Raw genomic sequence first — 22914 nt, 5'->3', positions numbered from 1 at the left:
AATGTTACTAAACTGTTGTAACATGGTTGTCACTGGTTAATCTGAATAATTCCTAATAGCTGGTGAATAGTAAATTCTAGATAATAAATAATTCATAGTAGTTACGGGATAAAGTTCCGGAATATTTTATCATATGCCACGAATAAATTATAATAGCTAATCAATCATTTATAGTAGTTACTGGATATAGTTCCAGAATGTTGTTGAAAATGAATAATTCATAGTAGCCACTGAATAATTCATTGGATTTAATGAAAGAACAATTAATAGTAGTTACTGTATGATAATGAAACTTCACATTAATAAGCCTGTAGTCAAAGGGTTACAAAAGGCCACAGCCTCTCTCTCTCTCTCTCTCTCTCTCTCTCTCTCTCTCTCTCTCTCCCACACACACACACACACACTTTCTCTGTGAAACATTAGCTGATTTTAACGCTGCAGGACATCCTGATTTTAAGAGCAGGGTTTTCAAGGGTCATGATGGACTTAAGGTACAGCACCATTTGTGTGTGTGTGTGTGTGTGTGTGTGTGTGTATGTGTGTGTGTGTGTGTGAATAAATGCATTCAAGTATAGAAGTACATGAAAGAAATAGAAAAAAAAAAACATGACCCTTCATTCTGCCCCCTCTCTTTCTTTGTAATAACTGTCTGTGTTTTTTCCATTTCTTTCTCTTTTTTTTTTGTTTTCCTTTTTTCTGACCTGCCCCTCCTGAAGTGTCCATCCCCACCTGCACCCTGGCAGCCTGTGACTCAGCACACACACACACACACACAGGCATGCATGTGCACACACACATACACACACTTACTCACTCTCACTACCGGTCATCCCGTTTCCATGACAACGGCGCAAGCACAGGGCAGAATGAGCGGCTCTTAAGAAGAGAAAACGCTACTGGAATTTCAATGGTTGGTAAAGAGAGAAAGAACAAGTGTGTTTGTGCATCTGAAAGTAAGTACGTGTGTGTGTGTGTGTGTGTGTCTGTCTGTGATTTTTTTTTTTTTTAAGCCAGATTTGCTGTTGTCTCACAAGGAACCAAATGAATCATATTAAAACCACAACAACAGCTTTGACATGGTTTACTTAAACCCAACCCCACAAGCAGCAAAGTAACAATACCTGCTTTTACCACACCCTACACACACACTACTCAGGCCCTTTTCAAACATGAATGTGCTGTTGTAATAAATAAACAACTCCATAGTGTGCTTCAAGTCCCTTCATTTTAAGAGCTTCACAATTTATGGAGTGGTTATTGTGTGTATAGCACTGTGCAAGAGACCACTTTTAAATTATTCCATTCATTCCAGTCAAAACAACTGTTCAACCTATAAGTAAACATGTTTTGAGTACATGTTTTTCAGGTCATTTAAAGAAAAGTTCATTTGAATACAGGGGATAAGTGTGTAATCTGGATACATTTTGTAAATTGTGTAATCTTCTCCTTAATGTTATGAAAGGTGGTCTCTGACTTTTGCACAGCAGCTTTTGAAGTAAACCTTGCCTTCACGATTGAAGTAACACTCCAGCTTTGGAAAACTTGTTGTCTAAGATGATGAACTTGAATAAGATGTATATAACTAACACCCCAAAAACACATGACAGTTATCGATTTTATCCAACTTATGTCACAGGTGTAAAGTATGTTGCTAAAATTCTGGAGTGTTCCTTTAGTTCTATTTAGTTTTCTGTGAAAAAGAAGAAAGACAAGCAGTAAAGTGCATGTTGCTATGCTTCATGCATAAGTACTGGTTTGTTATGAATATGAAGAAAAGCTGGAAAATATATATGTGGCCAGGAAGCATCTAAGACTGTAGAAGACTGTGAGTGGAGTAAAAATGTCTCTTGTTTTTCTTTGGTTAATAATTTCCCAGCCTTGAAATAATGCCAGTTCTTGCAGTGAGCAGTAACTATTTTGAATAAATCATGAAAAAAAAGATCATATTTTATGCATGTTAGCACAGCAAGATGAGTGTAAATTCTGCTTAGCAAAATGAATAATGCTAAAGTCAATGTGATGAGAAAAAAAATCAAACAAAAAACAAAAAAACAGAGGGTATGGACAAAGAAATGAAAATGGAAATACTGTACCTTAAGCATTCATGTGCCTTTTGTTGTAGCATTTACATTCAAATCCACAAATTCACAACCAAATCTGAATTAGATCTTCTTCACAATGTTTTTTATTGAAATAAAACTTGCTCTTAATGATAAAAAAGAATTATGTACAATTATTAGGCTGCAATATACAGTGTCATGAATAATTAATGAAATTAAGATTAAAATGCAAAAACAAAACAAATCACATGATGACAACAAAAATGGAGGAAAGACAGAGGTGTCTGCAGCTGTAAAATCAGTTCAACTGAAAGATGGCTACACACACACACACATACACACACACACAAAGAAGTACACACACACTTTCTGCTTGGCACACTGGGGACCGTGTTCAACATGCATGTGTGTGTGCGAATGCATATAAAATAACCTTCATATATTTGCCCCAGCCTTGCTGTGGCTCAATTAAGACAGATTGAGACGTCCAGTGTAGATGTAAATCGTGGATTTCACACATACATGTTTACAAATAATACATCTACTGTGTACTGAGGTTTTGGCAAAGCCTTGAAAAAAGCTAATAGCTCTGTACTTTGTTCCGTGTAAACACTGACCCAGTGTCCTAAAGATAGCACACATGACCAGACTGAAATCAAAACAAACATGGCAAGGAACAATCAAATTAAAAAAATGAATAATTATAATAAAAACAAAACAAATAAAAATCTTCTTATGAACATATGTACAGTACAGATTATACAACCAAAAAAAAAAAAAAAGCTCCCTTCCTTATGATTGTCTCCAACTCCACTAATGAGGTCCAAACAAAACGTGGTTTATTTTTGATTTCAACTTTGAAAATGTCAGGAACATTCTGTCTGAGACATCTCTGTCTCTTTTTTCTCCTTCTTGTTTCCTTCTAAAAAGGGCCCACTACTCGGAAACGGACGTGACATTATTCACAGTCTTGCTCTAAACCCAGAGCTCCGTAAGTCAAACATGTGACGGCTCACTGACATCACTTTCTGGTTTTGAGCCACCATAAAACAGACCCACATATGTACAATAAGCAAGGCACTCTCCGCAGGTGTGTAGTACTGTGTGAGTGTGAGTGTGCATGTGCGTGTGTGTGTATGTGTGTGTGTGTGTGTGTGTGTGTGTGTGCGTGTGTGTGTGTGTGCACGCCAGCCAGGAAAGCTGGCAAAGAGACGAGCTGGAATTACCTGCCATTAATCTGTGCAAACAATTTACTCTAGCCCTGACAAAATGAAGACCAAGTAATTAAAGTCGTTTTTCACAGGCGGAGCACGAAGTGGGCCCGTGTTAAGTGTGCTTTTTCTTAACCTGTTCACCCAAGTTCAGGCCCTGCTGACATTTTGGACTTTTTACAAATCACAGACCCTTCATTCAGCAGGTTTATCCATGAAAAAGTAGTGAGTACTGAAAAAAAAAATAAAACTGAACATCAACAACCCCAAAAAATGCCTCTTTGAATCAAATCAAAAATGGAAATCATAAAACACAACCAGTGTCAAATACTTAATAAAGAAAATGAAAAATAGATAAATGGATATCATGAACAAATAAAATAAATCAGGTGTGTTTCCATCACATTGAAAGTGTCATAATATGGGATTCATTTTAAAGTAAATCCAACAAAATCCAAATGAAAAAAGAAAAAAGAAAATATGTTTTAAAAAAAGACCCTTCACATAACCGTGTGCCATGCCTACTTTTGTGGGTTTCTTTCAGTGCACCTTTGGTTTGGCTTTCAGTCCAAGCCCCTTAATACATGCCCTTAGTCCACATCATGGGTGTGTGGTACGCTGTGCTGTGGTACCCTGCCATGCTTTGGAAGTGTTCTCCTACCTGTTTGGTGCTATATTTTGGAGGGTTGGTCTTGTAGCTGTAATCCGAATACTGGTCTGAACCGGTTGAGTTGTTGTCCCCAGTTCCTACAAAGGTGTTGGTGGCCGGCAGGTCTTGCACTGCCTGGTGCTTCTTGGAGGCAGAGGGGGACTGGGGCTGCAGCTGAATAGAGGGCAAAGGGGAGTTTGAGCGGTAGTGCCGGCCCAAATCAGGGCTTCCTGGAGGGTAATTTAAGGGCAGGTGGATTCTGGGACTGTCACTAACGCTGTCATTCATAAGATTGAACTTCAAGCCTTTCTGAAGGCTAGCCTCCTCGTCCTCCTCTAAAGGTTTGGCTGGCTTTGGGGCCTTGCCCTTCTTACCCTTCTTGCTCTTGCTGCTCTTAGGACCCTGCTTTGGTGCATAAAGGTCTTTGGTCTCCTTCTTGCCAGCCTGGTAGCCACTCTTGGTTTCTTTCTGCAGACGATGCCTTATGACCACCACCACCACAATGACTAGGATAACCCCAGCAATTCCTGCGAGGCTTCCATATAGGATGTTGCTGCGCTGGACACGTTCATAGGATGGATCCCCAGCAATGTCCATGTCCAGGGGAGTGTAAAGGCTGTGGCCAACCAGAGACTCAACCAGAGTTACGTTGCTGATCGTCTCATTGACAAAGATGTGGACCAGAGCAGTCGTGTGCCTGGAAGGTTTTCCCTTGTCGCTGACTTTTACCACTAGGCGGTGGAGGCCGTTGTGCTTCCGAGTGAATTCTTTAGCCAGGGTGATCTCACCATCCGTGGGAGAGATGCGGAAAAGGCCATGAGGATTTCCCCCAGTAATGCTGAAGACAAGTTCAGCATTTAGCCCAGTGTCTATATCTTCAGCTTCTACCTTTTCTACACGAGTTTCAGGGTTTGTTATTGGTTGCAAGAATTTGTAAGATGAGTTGGATGGCTTGGTAACGTACGGAGCATTGTCATTCTCATCCAGCACGTTGATGGTGATCCCAACATAAGAAGAACGAGGAGGGTCACCTCCATCCATGGCTTTTAGACGGAAAGTGTAGGTGCTTTCCTTCTCCCTGTCGAAAGAGATACTTGAGAGGATGGTTCCAGTACCATTCTGAATCACAAACTTGCCATTGTCTGGTTCCACAGACAGATGCACAAGAGCGTTCTCACCCTTGTCTGCATCTATGACCGTGACCATTCCAACTGGGCTGAGAGGAGGCATGTTTTCCAGAACAGAGAAGCTGTAGCCACTCAGCATGAATTTGGGATCGTTGTCATTGCGGTCAAGAACCCTGACTACAACTGTTGCCGTCCCTCTCAAGCTGGGCACTCCTTTGTCTGCTGCCTCCACATGAAACTCGTAGCGTTCCTTGTACTCTCTGTCTAGCTGATTCATCACTCTGACTTCTCCAGTGTTCTGGTTGATCTCAAAAAGCCCCTTGGTGGCTGAATCTGTTATGATACTGTAGATCAACTCTGCATTGGTTCCACTGTCAGCATCTGTAGCGACTACATCCAGAACTTTATCGCCTGGCTGGTTCTCCTCTGCAAAATCCACCTCATACAGAGAAGGGGAGAAGACTGGAGCATTGTCATTCATATCCGTCACTTGCACCTTCAGTGAGTTGGTGCTGGAAAGGGCAGGATTGCCGGAATCAACAGCCACAATTTCAATCCGGTATTCCTTGATCCTCTCATAGTCCAATGGCGTAGTTGTCTGGAGGAAGTACTTCCTCTTGCTGCTGGTGTCTGAAGCTGAACGAAGCTGGAAGGGCACATCTCCTGCCACTACACAAGTGACAACAGCATTCTCACCTTCATCTCGGTCCGAAACCTCCACCAGAGCCACAGGGGTACCCACGGGCATGTCTTCAGAAACATTGGCAATCCCATCCTCGTGAGCTACCAGGCCGAATCCACGGATCCTGATGGATGGCGCATTGTCATTCCTGTCCTTCACAGTGATGGTCACTGTGGCTTTGGAGCTTTTGGACTGGGGGCCGTTATCTCTGGCCAGGACAGAAAACTTGAGCAGCGAAACCTCTTCACGATCCACTGCACCCTTGACTTGGATGATGCCGGTGTTGTGGTCAATGTGGAGGAGACGCTGCACTATGGGTGGTGGCTGGTGCAAGCTGTAGGTCACTTGTCCATTAGCGCCTAGGTCATCATCATTGGCCTTCACCTAGTGCAGTGAATGAAAAACATATACTCAGTATATAGCTACAAACTTAGATTTTATATCATAGCTGAAAAATAAACAGAATAAAGAATAATATGATATATATTAGACATCATATATCTGAGGAAACACTAGTTTCTTCTGGTGTTTATTTGGTGTTATATTTTAATAGTAAAAATAGATGCCAATTTATGTTAATATATTAAATTTGGATTTTTTTGTTTTTTTGGCTAGTTTATAACTGACCAAAATTTCTTTCTTGGATGATTTCTATACCAAAATAACCAGTCTTTAGACAAACTGAGTATATACATTATCAAGATTACATAATTGCACAACAACTACACATATACTTACACATATACACATATAGAATATTATAAATTGCCTATACTCTTGCTTTAAACACTTTAAATTGATTATATATCTGCACTGTACCTGGTTTGTTTTATCACTGAAACAAATGAAAATGCAACCCTGTTGTATACAATAGACCTGGATCATTTGAAGAAAATATCTAATAGCAATTTTTCAGACTAATATTGTGATGCTGATTCTAGAGTATGTGTTTGCTTGTTATGTACGCACCCCAGTGTTTGGTTGCTTCAGATTGGTCTCTGTTACTTACAGTTAAGACTTGTTAAAACATTGTTCTTGATAATATATGCTAGAATTTAAATTGCAGTTCTAGTTTCAAATAACAATTCCAAGAAGAATACTATTCATCTTTCAACCCCAACATACAACAGTTCACCTGTCCAAGGGCTGTTTAAGGATGATGTGTGTCTTATCATCATCCTTTAACTGAATTTATAAATAAATGAACAGCGCTCAAAACATCATTGTTCTCACCTTCTCTTTCTCACACTAGACAGGAGCTGCCTGAATGCCAAATAATAGTGGTGTCACTCAAATCAATGACACGCCCAGGTAAATGAGGCACAACCCTCTGTGCTTCACATTATTAAAAAGCATTTGCTCTGTAGAGCATTACAGCAGGACAAGCATGAGGGCAGTGAACAAGTCTGGCCTACAGTTTGTAATCGGTGCCAAAATTACACCTCCCACACTACGGAAAGTACGTGACAGCTCATCCTAAAAGTGCATTAGGCTAATTAATAAATCAGCAGTGCCTTCCACAAAACTGATGTCAAGTACCTTTTTAGTCGCATTGCTTTGGCTCCTAAATAGTTTGTGTTCCTTGCCACCATTAGCATCTCTAAGCCAGTAAGCACACACTGTCAAGGCCCAATAGGGAATAAAAGGGATGGTCAGCTCTCCCTAATAAGACCACTTTAGTTTTAAGAAGCCATTCATTTATAAAGCAATGCAAATTGCTTTTGAATTTGTATGAAGTCACAACAATAACAGCTGCTTATAAGTGTTACTGCTTGATAGCGTAGCCAGTCAAATGTGGTTTGCTGTGTTTAACTGAAGGGCATTCACTCTTTGAGTACATTCCCATTCTCCAGCATAATCTCTTCAATGAGTTCATAACTCCAAATTTTAATACATACGCTGCGACAAACGCATATGTTGGAGCGGTCATTGATGTCAACACAGTTAATGTTATTGCTAGTAGTTAGTGTTAGTTCTGTGGCACACTCTCTCTAGCTGTGGATGAAAAAACAGTCCATGCATTAGAGAGCACAGCCTTAATCTGAGGCAGTCATAAGATTATTCATGAGGCTTAAGTTATTATTGCTCTATATGAGTCACTCTGTTTCATCCGCCAAACAAGCTGGGAATTCATTTCATCTAATGTGTGTTTGAAGAGCATTTCTCTCAACAAACTGAAATACTCCATCAACATGTCTAGCCCAGTGAAATTATAAAATTAAGCATTTTAATACCGACGCTGCTTATACGCTAGCTCCAAAGCATGATTATGAGGCCTGGGGAGGGGAAAATCTCTCGACATGTTCTTTGAAAACAACTTGGTCGCATGGATTAATTGTTGACCGAGAGATTAACGGTCTTTAAAACAATTTTATGCGTGGACACTTGCCTCAAATTGCTCTTGGAAAGCATCCAGTTCTAGCGGCTGGCATCATCTTAGCAACGGACGCATTTCCACATCAATTCAACATGCAGCGCTCTCCGCCGGTCAATACCTCACTTCTGTTTGGTAAAGTGAGTGTTTAAAGGAATCGCGAGGAGTGGATCGATTGCCAGGGTAAATATGATTGGCCTTGCCTGTTTCTGTAGGCAAAAGCTGTGTGCAGATTGAGCCTCAAACCCAAGAGGTAAGAACACTTCAGCTGTCAAACTCCTTTGACGCTCACTCTTACAGTGCCACACTATAACATACACCTGCTGACAGATTCAACACACACTTCCTGACAAGAGGGAGTCAAACTGAGCATCCCTGAACTGTCACCTCCAGTTGAGAGAAGGTGTCCATGCTACAATCCTGCCCTTTATGACTGTAATCAGAATAATGTCAGTATAATGTAAGCCTTGCATTGCACTGTTCTTCTCCACCTTCTGACAGATGAATTATTTTCAGGACTGCTTGTCATAGTTTCTAGTTCTGGATCAGTACAACCCTGCCAAGCATCCCTCTAAATGTAACACAATTCTAGGGGCGTAATCTTACGGGGTTGTGGGAGGAGTGATGCAATGTTGAAAAGAAGCGATTTCATCCCTGCCAGAGTAAGGCTATGATATGAATAATAAAAGAAGGCAGAGAGAGCATCAATTGAGTCGTGGTTCTTATGAAAACAACAGACATGTTCACTTTTAATGGGTGCAATGGAAAGCAGCTGTGAATGTTTATTTGAGTTGTTTCAGTCGTCTATTGGAAATTCTCCTATTTGCTAATCTTCCAAAATCTTTATGATGTGTTAAACCATCAGTTATTGCAGCACAGAGGAAACTAGAATAGTAGATTAATCTACTAACTGCTGTTTAATTGCCACTAGGTCTTCACTAGTGTGATGTTAGGTAGCTGATTTTGTAAGTGACCCTTCAAAAGTACATCTGAGGTCTTAAGTTCAGTTGTGTACCTTGAAAGTACATTACCTACTGTTCCCCAAATGGAAAGTTGAATATTTGAATATAAAATATAATAAAGTAAAACCACATATATCCAAAATAATATCTTTACAGGAGAAGGAAAATACCTTCTTAACTCTTACTGCATGTCAGTATAAAAGAATTCCAAGTAATTTCTGAGCATTTCTGAGCATTTCTACTGGAGTTACATGTTTTTCTTTGGACAGCAAAGTTATGGTACAATTATGTTTCCAAATTAAAGGTACTCATATGTACCATGGCGGGACCCACTACAACGACGGCTAAATGTACACCCATTGTGAGTACTCTTTCTGAGAGTATACAATCCTAATAAATTACCTCTTACAAATTTGCTTTTTGAGAACATATATGCTAAGACTTACAAAGAACCAGATGAACATACCTGCAAAACAGACTGTCCCACAGGTGTGTTTTCAGCCAGTTCTCCCTCATAGTGCGAGCGTTCAAACTTGGGCACATTGTCATTGGTGTCAGTGATGGTGATCCTGAGGAGGGCGCTGCTGTAGCGAGGTGGCGTTCCGCCATCTATCACCTTGATGCTGAGATCGTAGGTGTCCCGCTGCTCGCGATCCAAGTTCCCCAGCACTATTAGCTGTGGCACCTTTTCGTCCGAATTATCCGCCACCTGCAGACTAAACAGGTTGGCAGCATCTGAGCCTGAGTTCAGCTTGTAATCCGCAATCCCATTGCTCCCTGCGTCTTTGTCCATGGCTACAGGAATGGAATAGTGTGCTCCGACATAGGTATTCTCTGGAATGGCCAATTCCAGGATGGGTGAAGGGAACTGTGGAGTGTTATCATTTTCGTCTTGGATTTCAATGCGGCCTTCGATAAGCCGTGGCCCGGAGCCTTTCAACAGATCCGTGATGGATACCTCAAACTCCAGGTAGCAGGGATCCCCCTCAAACAAGTTCCGGCAATCCTTCAGCGTCTCCCTATCAATCGGGATCTCTGTGGTGTAAATTTCCCCCGTCTTGCCATCCACCCGCAGGTAGGGCGCTCCCACTTCGAGCTTGTAAAGATGGCCAGTGTCAGGCAAACCCTGATCTGATGCAAGACTTCCAACCAAAGTGCTAGGCGGCTGCTCCTCCCGAAGATGGTAGGTAATGGAAGCGAGGGAGGTGCCGCAAGAGCAGAAGAGGAGCGCGATCCACCCCAAAACCACTGCCCACACTGACCCCATCACATCCACACCCCGGCACATCGTCAGGCTGCTTCTGTTTAAACACAAACATAAACAAACAAACAAATGATTAGAGGGAGAGACACTTTTTTTTAGATAAGACACAGACCTCCAGAGACCTGACCCTGCCAGGGAACTTTATAAGGAGGGGCTGCCACAGGATCTTGCAATGTTAATTCTCCAGGATTTCTGATTGATCTTTCCCTCTTGTACTGTAAACCTCTTCACTTGTGAGGCCACAAACGTGTCACAAACAATTACTTGTGCTCGACCTTCATTTCACAAAGTTCACGCCATGTCCAATCTTTAAAGCTAGTGCTGGCCTGTAATAGCAGCAGACACTCTGAGCTGGGTGGCAATAAAAAATGAGAGAGAAGGAGAAAGAGTTGTAGATGGAGGGTTTAGCAATGAACAGCACTGCACTGTCCACTAGCCTGAATATTTTTATCGCTAATCTCCCTCTGCTAGATGTGTCCCTTGATAGAAAGCATCAAATTCGTTGCCAACATCAAATGTCATTCCCTGTAGCTGTGATCTAAGCCACAACAGACTAATGAACTGCTTTTCTAGTATCATACATCCAGTGTGCAGAGAGTGCTTTTGATTTCCTACCTGTTCTGAGCGTTATTAATTACTGTGTGCTATTTTAGCTAATGCTTTGATCCCAATTCCCAAGTGTGGTCATTTTCTTTTTTTTCCCCCTCTTTTCCTTCCCTACGGCTGTGGAATTTATTTTGGAATTAACTTTTTCCCAGAGCCAGAGACTAGAGGGAGGGTCACAGAGGTTAATCTTCCACATTCTCACAATGTTGTTTTCCCACTTTTCCTCAATCCAGGTCTTCCCTATTTCCCTTTATCCCTGCAGTCCTCCTAAGGTATGCAACGAAAAGCAAAATGGATCTTTCTATATAGTGCTCTTTTATGTGGAACAAGGTTAAAAAGGGATAATAAGGAGAGTTAGAAAGAGACTTGTTCACAACAAATGGTGGTTTATGGCAGGTTTGGGTTGGACTTGTCCATCCAGTTCACTTTGATGTCTTTGTGTTTGAACATGTAAAGAAGTGAGGAGTGAGGCTTATGAGGTTATTTACTTTTAAATGTTTTACGTGCGGCTGTATCCCATGAGTAAAAAAGAAAAAAAAAATCATAACCTGTTAATACAAACATTTGTAATATATGGGTTATGCATAGGTAAATGCCCATTAATAATGCTAATGCTTCTGATTTATATACTTAACTATTACATGTATACTAGAGTGAACCACTAAAGTGAACAGTGCAGGTCCTGATTGCAAATAACTAAAATAATGTGCGATTTTGGAGTTTGGAAATCTGAAAGCACAACAATGAGTGCAGTAATTGGTGTAAAAGAAACTAAAGGAGAAGGCGCAGATCACTGCTGGAGAACGGTGTTCCAGAACAATATGCTAATGAGGCTGAAACACACTGCACTGTGAGATCCAAATCACACACAGGATGAAAACAGGGCCTGCTCCAGCCTAATGCTCCGGTCTAATCCAGGCTGCGTCCACTCTGCCGTCCCTGGCAGCGTCTCCTCAGCCTAATTAAGCAGCGAGAGATGGTCAGGAGGCCACGGAGGTGGAAAATGCCTCACCTCTACAGCAGCCAGCTCACAGTGGCATTTCACAGCACTTTGGCCCAGGACTCTAAAAAAACCAAAACACATTCACCATCTGATTTACAGCAGCCTTCAGAGTCCTGCTGGACTTTACGTCCAGCTTTTGGGACACGATGCCAGTCTTTTCTTAGTCTATGACTTATACGCTAGACACTTTATGGTCAGCATTTTGTGGACTTCTGCTCCTTCTTTACTGCGGTAACAACTGCTTTTCTAAGATAGTTTTGGAATAGACATTGGAACATTGCTGTGATGATTTGTCTGCATTCAGCCATATTAACTTTAGTTTTAGGATGCTGAGCAGATTTATACCCCTTTAGGCCACACTTCTCAGATCTGGAGATACATGGTTTCTACCTCATGTCTCATACTAATGGTCATACTAATGTTTTTCGCTTTTTATTTTTGTGTTTATTGCTCTTGCTGGTCTTTCACACTGAAAAGTTTAGTTCTAAACCTACAATAACACACCTGATCCAGATAATGAACTACTTCAGGGGCATATGAACAGCATCATTACCTCAAGGCCTTCATTAATTGGATAGGGTTGGTCACTTCTGCTTTACACAGATTAAAGAAATGTCTTGGCACTACATGTCCAAGCCAAGAAAGGTTCAGATTTAAACCCCATGAGGGGGCAGGACTACACTGGGAAAATTCCAGCCATTGTTGATGGTCAGTGAGGCTCAGGGCTCAGGGGGAACAGACTGGATTTTGGAAAAATGTGGCCTTATGACCTCACACACTGTAGGGTCAGGGGTCAACAAGAGGAAACCAAACAGACCATGTCATTGGGCAAACAAAGGACAGAACATTCTCCAAAGAGCCTTTGAGGTTTCAAAAATACTCTGTCACACACAGGAGGGGAATTTTAAAAAGTTTTAAAAAGGTCAAAAAGGAGAAAAAAAAATACTAGCACATATTTATTTTTTGAACCATTTGAAAACATCAGCTGATGTCCTGTATTACATTTATCCCCCAGTCTTTGCTAAGCTCATCATTAATCTCCAATCCTTTGCAGCTTCCTATGAGCTATTAACATAGTCTGTCACATGACACTATCATGTGACATCAGCGACACTGGGAGGGTGAAGGCAAGCTTGTGCTTTTAAGTCAAATGATATCAACTGGACGTAAGAACAGACTGCCCAGATCTGCCACATCAGCCGTAAGTTGCCTGTGCTGGTGGGCCATGCCATTCCTTGTGTGGTGGCGGTCAAGGTAGTGAAGCAATCTGTGGGCCTTGGATGGTTGAGGCATCACTGTGGACTGAACCAGGGCCAATTCTTACTCAGTAGCACTACCAGTAAACAGCATCACCTCTCTTTTAAACAAAAGCTCGTAGCTAACAATTGATTCCAAGGCACAGAATAAAACAAAACAAGAAAACGAAATAAATATTAATACGTGTATCACCAAATGCCCTTTTCACTGTGTGAACATTTCAGCAGAAATCTGTTCCTTTTTCCAGTGAAAGGTGAAGAGGTAAATCGTTGCATGCTGAACGTCCTTCAGTTCAAAGTCCATGCAGGAAGCCTTAGTGTTGTTTATGCTGCGGGAGAACAAACTACCTGTCACACAATGTAGCTGCGCGCAGTGTGTGGTCTGTTTGAGATCTTTTGTGTTTTTTCATAGACGTCTGATACGCATTGTTCTGTTAAACACTTGCACAGTAAACTGTGTGTGTGTGTGTGTGTGTGTGTGTTTGTTTTTGTGCTTACTTATAATTCAGTTCCGAAGAATTTTCTCCACTCTGGCCTTTGAGTTGTCAGTGCATGTGTGTGTGTGTGTGTGTGTGTGTGTGTGTGTGTGTGTGTGGGTTTAGTGAGTGTATATAATGAACATTACTAAAAAACTCTCCTGACTCTACAAGGCTTCCATTGGTGTTTGTGTGTATGGAAAACATTCAACAAGCTTGTACAACTGTGAGCATGTGTGTGTGTGTGTTTTGTGTTTATTTATAATACAGAACCAAAAAAGTCTCTAGACGCTGAGCTTTGAGTGGTCCATGTGTGTTTGTGTCAGTGTTTGTCTGCTGGGGACACCACTTTCCCACACTCTACTAGCCTCATAATATTTTCAGCAAACTATACAACTATGTATTCATGTCTAAATATCCGCTTGTGTGTGTGTGTGTGTGTGTGTTACAAAATGTTTCAACTATAATATACAGTTCTTATACATGAACTGCACCTGTTATTGTACATCTGCTACAGCTTGTACTACATTCACACTATTGTTGTTATTATACATCCACTTGTGCTGATATCGGTCATCTCTCTATAGGGCTTATAGTAAATTGTAGCTTCCTGAGACTCAGTTATGAAAGGTTATTGCTTTTTTGTGTTCCATAATGACTGCTTTCACTGTGCTGGAAACAAGTGCATTGAATTCACCCGATTTAGATATGTCCATTATGACCCCAAGGATTAAAAACCTCATCAACACAACTGCATAATATAAGTAAGTTGAATGGCAGCAGTCTCGGCATCAGTGTGAAAATTACATAAGCTTTTCTAGTAGATTCAATAAAGGCATTCAGGGCAATAGCCTTGTTGATTGCAGACTGTTTTGTCGTACGGTTATAAAAGTTGTTTTTCAAAGATCTATAGGAAAACCTGCACATCCTTCACTGCCGTCCACAGCGGCTGCATTTATTCTTCTCCTCCTCAAAATCAAACATACTCATTCACTCCCAAGCCTTTCTGTTGGATCGCTTGGCATATTATAAACAGCAGAAAGGAACTGGACTGACTCTGCAGCAGGAGAGCAGGGTGTAAATTTGCGGCAGATTATGAAGGCCGCTGTAAATCACAAGGCGAGATTTTCAGGCCCGTTTGGAGCCGTTACGAGGGAGGTGGACACTGCATGCTGATTTAATGGCCAGGGCTTTGTCCTGCTATAAATCTGCGAATGATGATGGCTTGAGAATGGGCCTGAGGAAAGGTGTGTGTGAGGGTGTATTGTGATTGAAATGGCTGTGCTGGCTCTACCCTGGGGCTGAAAGAGGAACTTGTTTGGGTTTCTTTGGCACTCTGTGTGGTGTAAATGTTTGCGTCATTAAAAAGGAGCCTCTGGGTCATCTACGTTACAACAGAGAAGACTTATCTTCCAATGCTCATTTGCATCTCAAACACAACAAATTCAAGGACCAGTCCCATGTTCTGGCGTAATTTTGGCTATTTATTATGGGCGTGTTTTCGAGAGTGTTATCTTCGGAGCAGAATGTGTTTTGTGTTATTGCTGGAATTGCTTTTGCAGTTAGAATGAACAAGTAGCGAGTTTAGATAGATTTATGGAAGACTAATATATTTGTGGAAGTACATCCTAATGGAAAAAAAGACAACTTGATCTAGCAGTTAGCACAACTTTACGCTGGCTATAGCGAGGGCAGTGGGAAAACAGAAAAATGTCTGGCCTAATAGGCCAGTACGAGAAATGTCCTGGCTTTGGGCAATGAGTCATGGTGGTCAGGGTCGGGGTATTCACAAGGAGAAGTGAGATGGCAGAATCATATTGGGAAAGTCTGAAATTTGGAGAAGTATTCTGTGACAACTTGACAAATGTATGTGACAAAAGCCCTATATAAATAGTGATGTGAAATAAAGTGTGGTTTCCCACTTAAATGTGTCCCAAATGAACGCTCCACTGCTTGGAGAGTGAGACATCAGAGGAAACCCATGTCAACACAGGGAAAACACATTAAACTCCTCATGGGCAGTCACCCAAGGCAAGGATTGAACCCAAGACCCCAAGATCCCACAGTTCTGAGGCAGCAACACTAACTGCAGCAGCAATGTTCTGTCCCCAAACTCTGATCTCTAAACTATATCTGAACTATTACAGTCAAATTATCAACTCATAGTAGCCTAATTGGTACTCTTCTGCCTTACAATACCCTATGTGTATATGCTGATCATAAGTAGACTTTATAAAATTAGTAAAGCCAAGCCCTTATCTAAGCATCTATATGTAAAAGTGGAGAGGCTACTGTCTGTTTTAAGTTAAACACCTTTTCTTGTTTACAGTGAGACCAAAGGTCTCTCTGATCTGAGCTGGCATTGTTCAGGGAGTGTCCTGGCAATCTATTACAATACAGAAAACCCTGCCCAAAGCACTGACCACATTTGCATGTCAAAAATACAACCCCTAGTTACCTTTAGCTCAGGGATGGTCAGTTTCTGTCTATGGAGCCAATATTGCCTGCATTTTTTGGTGATATACTGTATGTTACATACACTGAGGCAGTGAAACACATACTAAATACACACACCATGCAGTTGGTCAAAAACAGTAGTGGTAATAGATGTGTAAACCTATAAAGGTGGTATGTTTTAGACAAAACAGTGTGTACCATGTATAGACCCTCTTTCCTTTGTTGGTCAGTGGTGGAGCCAGGCCATTTACAGAGGGGTGGCCAGACTGAGACCACACAGGGGTGACACAGAAAATTGAACCTTATTTTTTTTTTCTATGTGAAGATGCTGTAGAACTAGTAGTGATTCCCCATCACTCACTCATTTACTGATACAGGCATTGAGTACAGCGCCACCATCTGTTTCTTCTGAGAAGTACTTGTTTGAAGTGCGCTATTAAATTGCGTCCTTACAGAAATGCTTCCTCAAAAAATTTGCCAGCAAAGCAGTGGTGTGTGGTTGGGGGAGGGGGGGCGGGGGGTGACCCCCTGACTCCGCCCCTGGTGTCTGTGTTCAGTATTTTATTGTAATTGGTGGTCAGTCAAGCAAAATGTAGTGGTGATTCTTTTATATGTCTACTGTGTAATAAGACAACAGCTACTTTTGTGTTTTAGCAGCACTTTTTTTTTTTTTTTGCATCACATCTGAGAAATGATGCTTCATACATTATGTCCTCACACCTGCGTTCTTTCACCACCACCCTCTATATCACACACACACACACACACACACACACACACACACAAGCTGCTCTTCTACCTCATACACAAATCCTCCACTCCCTTTATCTGCTTCCTGTTTCTTTCTTCTCTCCCTCTCTCTCTCTCTCTCTCTCTCTCTCTCTCACACACACACACACACACACACACACACACACACACACAGTCTCTAAGTCAGGCCATTGTGTTGTTAGCTCTGAGGGAGGTTAACAGATTTAACAGGCTAATTACTATTCTGAAGCCTCCCCCGCTGACATGCTTTAAAATTGCTGTATGATTTTTTTTCCCCCACCGTCTTTGTCTCCACGGCAAAAAACTTGGAACCCGTCACTGAGGCAACGACAACTTCTGCCTTCAAACTTTCTCATTAACCCATTAAACCAACCACACACACAACACCACTATATGGCCAAACCCTGGTGGACACCTGGGAGTCCTACAATTCTTCTGAAATGAAGATTATTCATTGTCTGTTCCAGAGCAGTGATAACCTCTGCTCTTTAGGGCAGATTTTGCAGTACACGGAACATTCCTGTGAGGATTTGATGGCACTTAAACACAAAAACAATGATGAAATCAGGTTCAGATCCTGATTGGTTGTGGATCATAAAAGCCAGCCCAACTCCACCCAGAAGATATTGTATGGTTCTCCTTCACTCCAAAGAACACAGATCCAATGCTGGAGGCTTTCTATCCCCACATTGCCAATTGGCATTGAGCCCAACTGAGCCTAAGCTCATGTGCAGCTGCTGCAGAGCGTCCAATTTTGTTGAATGCTTTCATATGGAGATTATACAAGCTAAGCCTGAGCAACTGAACATTTACATCCACCTTAATGTTGCTGGGTACAAATACAAACAAAGAAAATTAAGGAAGGGTAGAGATGCAAATTAAAGATTAGGTCAGATTGATAGCAGTTTGCTGAGCAGCATGGTGTATTTTCTATAATCAAGATCATAATATTACCTTTAAAAAGTGGGAGAGATGCAGACGAGACCCTCACCAATCACAGTAGTTTTATTCGATTTATTTATTTATTTTCTTATTTACACAATTTAAAAAAGTCTATGAAATCATTGTATATCCTTAGATGCATATGTTAAAAAAAAAAAAAAAAAAAAAATTCCAAGGGCCAAGCGTGTGTCTGGTTGATTGCGGTGCCCTCACACAGTCCTTGTTATAGTTAAAGCTGCCAAGTCCATCCCCTAGTCTTTGAGTGATGTGTGGCTACCCATGGCAGACTGACTGCTCCATATAAAAAAAAAGCAGCATAAATAAAAGTGGTGACAATTATGGGCTGCTGGAGCCAGCGCCTGTCCAGCAGCTGGACAATGACTGCATTAGCCGGGTTAGTGCACCTGTCCCAGGTTAATGTTTAACTGTACGGCGTCAGCGGCCATTTAACAGCACTGTAACTGCGCCGGCTGGAGAAAATGAGACCAAAGAAAAAAAAAGAAAAGAGGACTGCCACGATTAATCAATTCAACTCGATTGATTGCCTTAAGATAAATGTATCAGCTGAAAGTTAGCAGGACTATAATGCAAATACAATAAGAAAAATGAAGCCTACAGGGTTTCTTCTGATGTAGTAGCTCTTTTCCAATGCACAAAAGCTCAGATTATTCGATTAATCGTCAAAATAAACACTACAGTCCACAGTGAAAACCTCACCTAACATGAATGAGAGCAAGAGAATCTCCCTCTTACACTTTTCTTCTCATCTTTAATGTCGTCGTCCTTGTTATTGCATAACTCACATTACGACGGCATATAAAGCACATTAGCCAGAAAAAGCAGAAAAGCACATTAAATGTTCACACTGTCACACCCCCATTCACCTACAGGCACACACTCACACACACTCACACACACTCATGCCCAATGCCCCCCACCCCCCACCCACCACCCATAGAGTGCATTACACACATTTTACATTACAAACGCTGTGCCATTGTGTCTACGTGTTATGTAATGGGAGTGAATGGCAGCACACAGGCCCCTCTCTCTCTCTTTCTATTTCTCTCTCTCTTTTGATATGGCATGGCCTTCACTCATCTCACACATTTATTATGTAAGCATGTTAAAACTGGGACCCGAGATGACACACACACAGCTTGGCCCACGTACCAGCGCCGCTCCCATGGCTCAAACGTCCTCCCATCACTTTTACTTAAATGTGATTCATAATAAATATTTTTTTTATCATTATTAAATTAAGCCACTCCATTTCCGTTCAATCTAATAGGTTCAATGTAGATTCACATAATTTAATTAATTGTAAACATAGTTCAAGTGCCGGCTCTATTTTATGTCTTGTGCAATGTTGGGTTTCACACTAAAATTTATAAAATATTCTGTACAGAGTCAATCTACCAAAATTAAAAAAAAAAACAATCTCTTTTCTGCCCCCAGCTGTGGACATTTTTATGACACATTGACCAATAGAAACGCAGCCAGGCATATCCAAGCCCATTGTGCCCCCTTTCCAGCACCAGTCATCTTTTCAGAGCGACGATGTCTTGCATCTCCGAGACCCCTCACAATGTAGGGAAAGTAGTAGAAAGTCATTAACATTTATATTAGGGACCCCAAAAAAGCAATAAACCAATAAAGTAATAAAATAATAAACCTGTAAACCCCTAAATGCCGGCAGCAGGCCGGACAGCACAAGCCCGCCCAGGCCAAACGCTCACACGCTCACTTTTGTTCAGCTAAACTGCCCTCATCACACTCGCTGACCCGTTCAGAATGGGCGTCCGCCCCCCTCACCCCCACCAGCACCATCGCCCCCACCAGGCACAGAGGATTACTTTAATTATTTCATTCAGCAGCCTTTGTGGAGCCAGATTAGTCTGTCCAGTCGTTCGGAGCGCAGTGGCCAGTCACAGGACACACACACGTTCACATGCACACACACACACACTGGCTGAGACCAAGTCTAGACGCCGCTCCTGCTGCGAGACTCACTCTTAGATTAATGAAGTCATAAAATGAGTCACTCTTTCGCCACAATATTCTCACTTGCAATAAATAGGTGCAAAGGCAAATCTAACTTCAAGAGTTTCGCATTAGATCTGTGGCCAGTGATAACTGTAATGCAAGGCTGTAACTCAATGCTAGGGATGGTAATGGAGACCATTAGGAGTGGGTCAATATGCGGTGTGGCATTGGTGGTCACCAAAAATGATGGAAGGAAAAAAAAAGAAAGGGAAAAAATGAAGCAGAGATTATCGCGGAGAAACAGATGGGAATATGTTTTGCGTATTATGGGAGATAAGACGAGGCTAGGACGGAATCTGACTGCAAATGATCTCTGGGTATTGAGGCGAGAACAGCGGGTTTAAATTAATCACGAGAAAGAATAAAACAGAGCCTCCTGGAGCACTTTTGATCAAAGTGTTGTAATTAAATTTACAGACGCAGACCCAACTCTGACAATGTAAAACCAACTACCAATAATAACAGCACTAATAACAATAAGAGACGTAGTCCTTAGCCCCCTCTGAGCTGTAGTTCTTCGGCTTATCGGCTGTAAATGAACAGAATCCGGTCCCAGGCCTCATTTTTATAACAGTGGTGAATTAAAAGAAATGCATTTGTACGTATTAACTACACTATGTCTAAAGGCTAAACTGAATGGAGGCTCCAGTAAGGCTCATTCAAACGAGGCTCCATTTGCAAACAGAAGCAGGGCTATCTACTTAATCGGCGAGTTAGCACCTTTCCCATGCAGGAAGCAATGCTCAAAGTAAGGGTCAGTGAAAGAAAAAGCAAGACGAACATTTCTTCTCTCAGTTTCTGCAGGTGACCGAGTCACTGCTTCTGTTTTAGGACCAAAAGGTGCGCAGTGGTGTTGGATCTGAATAAAACCGACTCCTGTCTTTCGAAATTCTGTGATTTTTGTATAAGAATGAACCCTTTTTAACCACTCTGACCTCCTTAACCTGAGCTATTAATGGAAATACCTTGTCACATTCCCGGAATATTCCAAAATATAGGTCTGTATTGTATATACCTTAACGTCTTGAACCTCTGTAATCCCTTCAAGCCCCAAAAGCCCAACTCTGAGCGAGGGGGTGATTCCACAGCCAGAGAAAAGTGAGACGGCTGCTCATTTTAATTCATCATTAAAGCCTGCGAGGTTCGCGGAGTGTAGCTGAAAGCTGAAATCTCGCTGCTCCGCTGGGTTATAGACGACATGTGTCACAAAGAACAGCAGCTAAGGCAGTAGCTGCTTATTAAAATTTGTCATTAGCCCCTTCGTTATTCAATCTCCTGCCACAGAAACGCGCTCAGGACATGCTATATGCCACACTGCAGTGAATAAAGCACTGACGGAAGGACAGTAGAAGCAAACGAAGGCATCAGAGCAATGTACAGTGTGATATGAGCAATGCAAGAGGGAATGGGGAGATTATACAATAGTTATGTCTACATTAACATGCGCATTCATTCCATACTCCTATGTTTTTAATCTAACAGCAAGTTCCAAAAGGTGGAAAGACACACTCAAGGCATTGTGAGAGGAGAGTCAAGCACAAGGGAAAAGATCAACCAGGATAATGCTTTTGATACCAATAATGATGCTAAAAATAATTATGAAAAACAACCAAGACAAGTAAGTGCCTCTTTGCCCGAAACGCTGAAACCCGAAAAACAAGTCAGACTTTGTTAAATATGTAGAGAGCAGCGAAAGAAAGAACAGGACCATCCGGCTGAACCAGATTCCCCAACACACACACACACACACACACACGCACACAGCTATGTCTGTGTGTGGTGAGAATTTAAATGCCATTTTCCATAAACAATCTTCGCCTATTAAACGGCTCTGAAATCCAAGCACATGCAGTGTATCCCCCGTATTCACACTCTCAGTCATACGCACACACGCACACACACACAGACACACCGTCCAAAACGCCCAGCAGCCAGCGCTGATGTTTCTCCCTGGACAGAATCACACAGCAACAGGTGCTTAAATCTGAACAAACAGCAGTCTGACTGACCCCTCTCTCTCTCTCTCTCTCTCTCTCTCTCTCTCTCTCACACACACACACACACACACACACGTACACACTGCTATTCATAATGTCCGAAACATACTCAGTGTCTTCATTGATCCTTGTGGTCTTATGCTGCTCAGAGCAGAAATGAGAAAAGGAAAGAGCCAGTGTATGTGTGTGTGTGTGTGTGTGAGAGAGAGAGAGAGAGAGAGAGAGAGAGAGAGAGAGAGAGAGAGAGAGAGAGAGAGAGAGAGAGAGAGAGAGCGAGAGAGAGACAGAGATAGAGCTGGTTTGAAGCGCTTGTGGAGACCTCCACCTGCACCTGTCCTGAGGAGCTGAGAAGCTACAAGACAAGGGTTTCCAGATAAGTGGACGAGTGAGTGCATATCTATATGACCACAACACACACACACACACACACACACGTTGACTCACACTTCCACATATACACCGGACATAGGTAATAAAACCTCTCCCAACTTATTCCAGGAGTAGATGAGGTGAAACGCTAATAAACACTTTTAACATGTATTAGTTACATGTTAATTAGACATATATTAATGGCATATAAGGCTACTGTAAAGCACACGGCTGTGTGTCAGTCGGAGGAGTCTACATGAGTGCCAGTACCTTCAGCAAGTCCAGGCTGCGAGTGCCCCTCTATCTCCGCGCGCGCGTCCGTTCCTATGTCCGATCCGAGTGAGTGTGCGAGCGCGTATCCACCTGCTGTCCGCTCGGACGGAGCCGCTCAAGCGCCTCTTTCCCCCGCAGAGCTCTTCAAACTGCGCGCATCCTCGCGCGCGCGCACACTCACACACTCCAACACTGCGTTTCTCCGCGGTTCACGCGCTGCTCCGCTTCGTGCGTCCGCACTGTGGAGAGACTGAGCCAGAGTGAAGGAGAAAGAGCGCGAGAGAAATCCCTCCCTCACACACGCACGCAAGCACACGCACGCGCTCGCTCTCTCTCTCTCTCTCTCTCTCTCTCTCTCTCTCTCTCTCTCTCTCTTTCTCTCGCTCTCT

General features: G+C 42.2%; 1 protein-coding gene across 1 annotated transcript; it reads right to left on the bottom strand.

Moving 5' to 3' along the window:
* Positions 1-2208: 2208 nt before the first annotated feature.
* On the bottom strand, positions 2209-22770 carry pcdh1b (protocadherin 1b). Its single transcript, XM_066649227.1, has 3 exons — positions 22523-22770; positions 9532-10366; positions 2209-6113 (listed from the first exon to the last, which is right to left on the bottom strand). The coding sequence occupies exons 2-3, from the start codon at positions 10351-10353 to the stop codon at positions 3849-3851; spliced, it is 3087 nt and encodes a 1028-aa protein (XP_066505324.1). The 5' UTR covers positions 10354-10366; positions 22523-22770; the 3' UTR covers positions 2209-3848.
* Positions 22771-22914: the final 144 nt, after the last annotated feature.

Source organism: Hoplias malabaricus, chromosome 17 (genome assembly GCF_029633855.1).
Source record: "Hoplias malabaricus isolate fHopMal1 chromosome 17, fHopMal1.hap1, whole genome shotgun sequence".
Taxonomy (NCBI): domain Eukaryota; kingdom Metazoa; phylum Chordata; class Actinopteri; order Characiformes; family Erythrinidae; genus Hoplias; species Hoplias malabaricus.
This window is presented reverse-complemented; position numbering and strand designations above follow the sequence as displayed.